We start from the raw sequence: 7917 nt of genomic DNA on the forward strand, positions 1-7917 counted from the left end.
AAGGATTAAATTTGACATTATGCATAAAAGAAAAAAAGAGGCAAGGCTGTTGATGTGGGGTTGTGTCCACAAAAAAAAGAAAAAATCGATAATTTAACTTCAAACGCATTTTAATAATTTATGGAGCAGAACAAGGGTCCCAATTTGCTGTTAAGAGGGGACGGTAATCGGCCGCACAACACAAAACTCTTCTTCTGGTGTGGTAGCCATTATTTTGTTTCTTTATAGATTGTCTGTTTTCCTTTCAAAGCCTATCTAATTCGATGATATAGACATCCAAAGGATTAGGTGGTTTGCCTCACAAGCTCTGGCTTTGCCTTTGCCTTTGCCTTTGGCTCTTTCTTCTTCCTTCTTTCATACACGTCTTTGCTTCTTGTATAAACTTGAAACACAACATTTATCTTCATCGAACACTTCAAAACTCTCTTCGTGCATTCAGAGAATCAAATACCAGAAGACGGTGAAGCAAGCGAAAAGATACAATTTCATCCCCAAAAGAAAATCTTTAGCAAGTAAGGATCTTTGTTTTCTGTTTTTTTTATTATTTAAAAAAGGTTTTTCTTTTAATCGGGATTTTGTTTTTGTTCATAATCAGACGTATTATATATGCTGTATATGAAAGATTGATTAGTTATGTGGATGACTTGATTCATTCTTCTTTTGGGAGAAGAACATGGTATCTGTGGTTTGGAAGGGAAAGGGGATGGACAAATCTTAGAAGAAATGTTCAATTTGGGTGATCAGCTTTTTCCCACCATTAGATCACTGACCAAGTCTCTTTTATTTTTCGAAAAGAAAAATAATTAAATGATTGTGTGGAGAATAATTCAAGCAAAACATCAACCAAAGAGAGAGACCCACTTTTGTTGGGGATCAATTACAGTACTGGAGCATGTGACTCTCTCTCCTTTTGTTTTGCTCTTTTCATCTCCTTTCACCTTTTCTGATTTATTTGCTTTTTAAAAAAGAAAATTGTGAAAACTCCCAAAGCCTCTCTCTTTGAACGTGTTTGGTCATTGTATAACAAAGTTGCCTTCCTTTTTTCTGTTTGTTATCAAGTATCTGTCCACCTATCATTTTCTTATTGGTTCAATTCAGTTTTCAGGTGCTCTTTTGTCATCCAATACTAGGATAATTTGTTTCTGTCTCAAGGAGAATTAAAATTTCCTTTCTTGGTGAATAAATAAGTAGATGGTGATATAGAAATGAGTTTCTAATTGGGGTTTAGGACTAGGTTCTGCAACTTTTCCTTATTAGTTGGAGGGGTGTGCGTAGGTTATACAAAAATACATATTATATTAGGTTCAAAATAGATTTCAAAACATAACCTTTATGGTCCCAAATCTTAATAGCCTTCAACTATTGCTGTTTGTCATTGTCTTTTGGGGATTTCTTGAACCTAATGGGCAACTGCCTTGTTGATTGATTGGTTATGGTAAGGCCAAGTGGTAAGTGGTATTTTGGGGTTGGGTTTATATATGACCATTTGTGCTCTTCTAATAGTTTCATGGTTTTTTCTGTGTTGGTGTTGAGTTTGAAAGTTACTATGTCTTAGAAGATCAAAAAAATAGTTTGTTTTTGTTTTATGCTTGTGTAGAAGAAGGTCTTAAGAGGCAATGCTTTTAATTATTATCTTAAATCAATTATGGCAGGTTCCTGTTGTATGCATGCTGTTTTGGTTTTTAGGTTTTTTAGCTCTCCTGCGCTGAACTTGCTGTAATGGTGGAGGATTCTGTCTTTACCATATGTTATTTATTTTTTATGTTTTTCCAGATATAAAGGATACTTGTTAGCTAGATGGATGGATATGCCAGTAGAAGAGCTGCTGATGGGCTTGTTGTACCAGGAAAGGGATCCGGTATCATCTTGAAGGGTTATGTTAATAACAGAGAACGAAGTGGTCAATTTTGCAACCGAATTGGATGCAGTGGCAGGCTGAATTCCGTGAAAGGTACTCCCAGCGGCTGCTCAGAAAAAGCGAAATCTTTGAGGCCTTCTTACCGCACTTCACCAAACGGCAAGGAAATAGTTGGAAGTTCCACTAGGGTGTACTCCGCAATTATCAACTCCAGAAAATCCTCTACAAATCCTCAGAAAAAGCTATCATCTCAGCTAGAGACAGATTCGTCTGAAACTAGTAGTGTTCAGGATGAGCCAGAAGTATCAGAGCTCATATCCCCACCTGGAAAGATTCAAAGAGGGTTGCATCCCAAATCTGAAGATGCTGATTCTAGGGAAGTTAGAGTGATGGAAGTTGGGAGCTCTAGTGCAGCATCAAACACAAGACCAAGGAGAAACCTTATTCAGTGTCCTGGGTTGGGAAACCAGGATACTCTTGCTGGTCCATCAGTTACTTTGGCCTCTCGAAGTGCTTTCCAGGCAACTCGTGCTAGCACAAGCAGGTATGGCTTCAGAAACATAAGATGCAACTCAATTTCTGATGTTCTTCCTTCGGGTTGTTCTTCTCCTGATTCAAGCTTCAGCAGAAGGAAAGATACAGTAAAAAAGAGAACTGCTGGTGGAGAAGGTAGTTCTTCCACCGGGGGAAAGATGTTGGGTGGATCAGCTTTGGAGGGACGGAACAACAGGTCTAGTCATGGAGTTCGTATTTCTGATTCAAGGCGAGCCAGAAATTGGCCCCCTAATAGTGATAGTAGTGTTGCTTCTTCAGTTAGGACTCGGAGACCAAGCATTAGTTATGTCAGAGGGAGACTCCCAAACCAAGAAAATGGGAATAGTTTAACTTTGAACGAGTCCCCTGTAGACATGCAGCAAGTGCCTCAAGCTGATGTAACTGTCGATTTGAGTGCTCCCATTTCCTCACAAAATAGCTTGACTTCTGCTATTTCTTACAGTCGACCTGGGAGAATAAGTGAGAGTTTACACAATATAATGCCGTCTATTCCTTCTAACGATGGCATCAACCACCCATCGGTGAACCGGGATAGCTTCCAGCGATACAATATGGATGGCATTGCAGAGGTATATTAACAGTATGGTTCCACCTGCATTTTCCTATACATGGATGTGTAACTTTACTGTTATTCATTTAACATCGTATATAACTCAGGGAAGGAACATGGTGGCTGCAAATATCTTTTACTCATTAATATCTTAAATTATCTGGTGTTAGAAGTTCTCTCCAGGGAGGGGCGATCGAGAATCATTAGTAGCTTTTTTATAGTATTCCTGTGTTAGTAAAGCTTTATATGTTATGGTGGTTTTATGTTTACACAGGTGTTATTAACACTTGAGAGGATTGAACAAGATGAAGAGTTGACATATGAGGTAACTAATTTTGAAGTGTTTCACTTGGCCTGATTGTTCTTTTTTGTTGATTCTGTTTCTTTCGTGCAGCAATTACTTGTTCTAGAGACCAGCTTGTTCCTCAATGGGCTGAACTTTTACGACCAACATAGAGACATGAGATTGGATATAGATAACATGTCATATGAGGTTTGTTTTTGTTTCACTATGGTGGTATGAAGTTTGCTTCTTATCTTCCCCACTATATGCTTGTTGTTAAAGGTAAAGTAGGTGGTTTGTGTTGGTATCATGATAGGAATTACTAGCTTTAGAAGAGAGGATGGGTAACGTGAGCTCTGCATTATCTGAAGGAGCAATGTCGAAATGCCTTAAAAAAAGCATCTATGGGGAAACATCTTTGGTGGATGCAGAAGTCAGCTGTGAGGTTGAAAAATGCAGTATATGTCAGGTACACTTGGAAACAACTTTCAGTTGGTTTATGGTATTTAGTTTCCTTAGATCATATCCAATTGTGAGTGCAATGGACTTGATTGTGCAGGAAGAGTATTTTGTTGGAGATGAAGTAGGGAGGTTGCAGTGTGAGCATAGGTATCACGTCGGGTGCATACAGCAGTGGTTGCGGGTGAAGAATTGGTGCCCCATTTGCAAAGCATCAGTAGAAGCCATGCAGTCCTCTTGTTCGCCTCATAGCTGAGTTGGAATTTGAATCGAAGAAAGCAAAAGGAAACTTGGTTTCCTTTTGTACAAATCGATGGCTCTTCTCTTCTTCAGCTATTTTTATATTTATGGTCACATGTAAATATCAAACCCAAACAAATAAAGCAGGTGCTCTTAAGTGACTGCATTGGAACACCCAATTCAGTGGTAATAGAAGAAACGTGGATCAAAATATACATTACATTGCTTTTTATATTTAGGGGATGATCTAATGTGTTCGTTGAATAAGTTTCATTACTTTTTCTTACCAATCTTGTGTCTGAAAACTAATATTCTAATATCTAGAGCAACATGGAGTGTAACGACAAGAACAGGGAAGGTTTGTTGGTAGAGAATTTGTAATATCCCAAATTTTGGTTAGTGATCAAAATGTAAAATTTGAACTTTGGTGGCTAAAGTACAAAGATTGGAAATGTTTAAGGACCAAAAAAGTAATTTTCCAAAAGTTTAGGGATTAAAATTATAATTTTTGAAAGTTATGTATTTTTTCTTGTAAATGAATAGTTCACACCCAAGAGTGATATTCCAGTAGAAATCAGATTCTTAATTTGAAAATTTTGTTAAAAGCTATAAAGTGTTAAAATCGGATAAAAAATCGATAAATTGGATCAAATAAAAATTTCGGGAAAATTTGAAGGTTATTAAATTAAGCTTAAAAATATTATTTCTATATGTTAAAATGATGAAAATAATATGAATCATTAGATTTTAGAATTTATCTCTGTGTTCATTTTGAACCTTTTGATAAAAATGTCAATATTGAAATTTTGGAAAGATTGCATAGGCAAAGTTGTAAAGGATAAGAATTTTGGTTCATCTATAACTTTATAAAGATGATAAGTGTATGTGGCTTGGTATAGATGTAAAAATAAAGATTCATTAATGACAAAATTATCATTTGTCAATTAAATGAATTTTAAATTCATTTAGGTTTAAATGCATGATAAATTAACATGGAATTAAGGAGAGATTTCATGAAAATTGAGTACTTTTCAGCCCTTTAACCGTGAGCTTCATGGAACAAGGTGAGAATTTTTATTTTGTATTTTCAAGTAATTTCCTTTGGATTTTAGATCGAGCTGTGAAATAGAAAATTGTTTTAGTCGAAAAACCTATCATTTGGTACTATTATTGCATGCTAATCTTACTTGTGTTCAAAGATCCTAAATTCTAGGGTTTATGTTCATGTTAAGGTTTTAAGAAATGATGATGAATTTTGATGTTATTGAGGTTGTAGAATCATTTACAAGCTTGATTGATGATTAAAAACATTTATACAAAGACTATTCATGCTCATGTCGATTCCGATCTAACCCTAACTTTGGGAAAATTTATGATTTGATGAAATTATGTTAGTGGTTTGATTTTAGAGGTCTTGAAACGTTGAATCGAGGTTGATTTTATGCTTGAATCAAGTGAATACCTTGAAGAGAAAATAACCTCAGTGACCAAAAATGCCTTATAATATACGATTTTAACCAACTTTTTTTGGATTTGCCAAAATGACCAACTAAATCGCAATGCGATCGATAATTCGCAACGCGATCTCCGGTATCGCAAATCAGTTTCCAGATTCACAATGCGAACTTCGACTATCGCAACGCGAACTTCGACTATCGCATTGCGATTTACATATTCGCATTGCGATAGTCCAAGTTCGCATTGCGATAGTCCAAGTTCGCGTTGCGATTTTCCAAATTCGACTATTGCAACGCGAACTTCGACTATCGCATTGCGATTTACATATTCGCATTGCGATAGTCCAAGTTCGCATTGCGATAGTCGAAGTTCGTGTTGCGATTTTTCAAATTCGACTATCGCAACGCGAACATCGACTATCGCAATGCGATTTTCCAAATTTGCATTGCGATAGCCGAAGTTCGCGTTGCGATTTATTCCAAATTCGTTGCGATAGTCCAAAATCGCAACGACGGTATTGCATTTGTTTCTTAAGAATTTTCTCTAAAAAGAAAGTATTCGCGCGGACGTGTCGAAGACACGTATTACCACGACCACGACCCGAGACGAGACGAGACGAGACGGACGGTGGCGGTGGCGGTGGCGGCGCTCGAGAGTCCCCCTTGTTCTCTATCACTCAACAAGGAAGTGGGAAAGCCAAGCCTTAAATACCATTCCCAATAGTGTTTCTAATACTATGTGGGATTGAGCATTACCAACACTTGTTTCCAATACAATGTGATTATTCAGGAAACAATTAACAATCATGCACCTTAAAACAATTGAATCAGCAACCAATTGCATTAGTATTATACGATTAAATATGTCATAATTAAAAGTCAATCGCGATTATTACAATTTTAAGCAAAACATTAAAAAATTATGAAAAGTTATGGGTTCAATGTGTAATTGTTAAATAGTTGTTGTGCTATGCTGGAAATTTATGTTAGAGTGTTGAAATTGATGTTAGAATGTGAAATTAGGTCATTTTGGAAAGTTGAGAAAAGTTGATAATAAAATCATAACTATGGAAAGGTTGAGAATTTAAATGAAAATGTTATATGAAGTTTGGATAAATTGGATAAAAAGGAGTTGAATTGGTCAGCTTGAAGTGATAAAGTCAAAATTTATGTTGTGACATGAAAATTGTATCGAATGAGCATCAAAATGTTTTTAGGAATTTATTTTCCTTTGTGGGCCTGAGATTTTAACATGTGGTTTGAAATGTATATGATTTATAATGATATTCATTTAGATTATGATTGAAGTCAAGATCAAGTAAAATTAGAGTTAAGGATGAATGTGAATTTCTAAGGAAGGTTTGCAAGCTAATGACTCCAAGTGAGTGCATATTTAATTTGTATTTATGCTATCGTACAAATATTGGCTTGCGATGAACCAATGACAGAGGTATAATGGTAAGAAGTGATCCCTAAATGTTATGTGATTTGTGGTTCAAACATGTATGTTCATTTGGTGATCTAATAGAATTAGTGAATAAGCTGAAAATGCAAGTTGGTGAAACATGCCTAGAAATTTTGTTCTGAACAGTAAGTTTAGAAAATCACCATAAATTCTACAGAAATGATTAGAGGGTGAATCTCTACCTTTGGATTTGTATGCCAATATAGTTTTGCTTAGAACAATTGCCAACTGATTTCGAGGAGTATACAAAAAAGACATGAAATTTTAATCGAGGATAGGTCAGAAAACAGGACAACAGATTCTGCTCAAAACAACTTCTGTAAGTCAACTTTGAAAATTCACTATAAATTGTAAAAATTGAATAGAAGAAGTGTCTTATATGGTTCGATTCGTATTCGAGTCTAGTTTCCAGTGATATAAACAAAATAAATTTTGAGTAAGCAGATTAATACATAATAATATTTCTTTAAAGGTAGTGCAAACTGTAAGAATACAAAATTGTGATGAACTTCTTAATAGAAGCGAATTTAAAGCAAAGGATCAAACTTAAAGCTTAGTGAGACTTATATTTTGACTTGTATAAATGTCGTAACCATCTTTTGGTTGGGCCCCGGAATTGGGCTTCGACTTGAAAAATGTGGATTGGAGTCGCCACCGACCATTTTAAAACGAATTTAGGTGGGTCGGACACCATCTTACCTGATCTGTTTTTTTACCATAAATGTGTCTGGTTCGGGAGTCGGTTAAGGAAGGATTAGCACCCTTGAACCGCCCTTTCGGTACCAATTAATTTGCCGGTTGTCTTAGTTGTGAAAATTCGAAATTTAAATTAAAATTTAACAGACCTGATTCAAATTATTTACAATTGATTGATTTGAATACCCTTAAAAGATAAAAACGTTTGACTCGTAGCGGAGTATAAATCGAATTAGGATAGCAAGTGTGCAAACGTGAGAATAATAAATAAAACAAGAAAAAATGGAAAATAACAAAACACGTAAAAAATAAATAAAAATAAACAAAATGAATAAAATGTTAAAAAACAAAGAC

At 35.5% G+C, this 7917-nt stretch overlaps 1 protein-coding gene across 4 annotated transcripts; it reads left to right on the top strand.

Annotated features, from left to right (window-relative positions):
• Positions 1-262: 262 nt before the first annotated feature.
• On the top strand, positions 263-4160 carry LOC120173539. 4 transcript variants are annotated; one of them, XM_039180671.1, is made up of 6 exons: positions 263-512; positions 1774-2982; positions 3238-3288; positions 3358-3456; positions 3563-3715; positions 3806-4160. In XM_039180671.1, the coding sequence occupies exons 2-6, from the start codon at positions 1798-1800 to the stop codon at positions 3959-3961; spliced, it is 1644 nt and encodes a 547-aa protein (XP_039036602.1). In that variant the 5' UTR covers positions 263-512; positions 1774-1797; the 3' UTR covers positions 3962-4160. The 4 variants fall into 4 exon arrangements, with proteins under 4 accessions (XP_039036602.1, XP_039036604.1, XP_039036601.1 ...); XM_039180673.1 differs by having other exon boundaries at positions 263-477; positions 1776-2982; XM_039180670.1 differs by having other exon boundaries at positions 263-474; positions 1771-2982.
• The last annotated feature ends 3757 nt before the right edge of the window (positions 4161-7917 follow it).

The sequence above is a fragment of the Hibiscus syriacus genome, unplaced genomic scaffold (assembly GCF_006381635.1).
Source record: "Hibiscus syriacus cultivar Baekdansim isolate YM2019G1 unplaced genomic scaffold, ASM638163v2 tig00111954_pilon, whole genome shotgun sequence".
Taxonomy (NCBI): Eukaryota; Viridiplantae; Streptophyta; class Magnoliopsida; order Malvales; family Malvaceae; genus Hibiscus; species Hibiscus syriacus.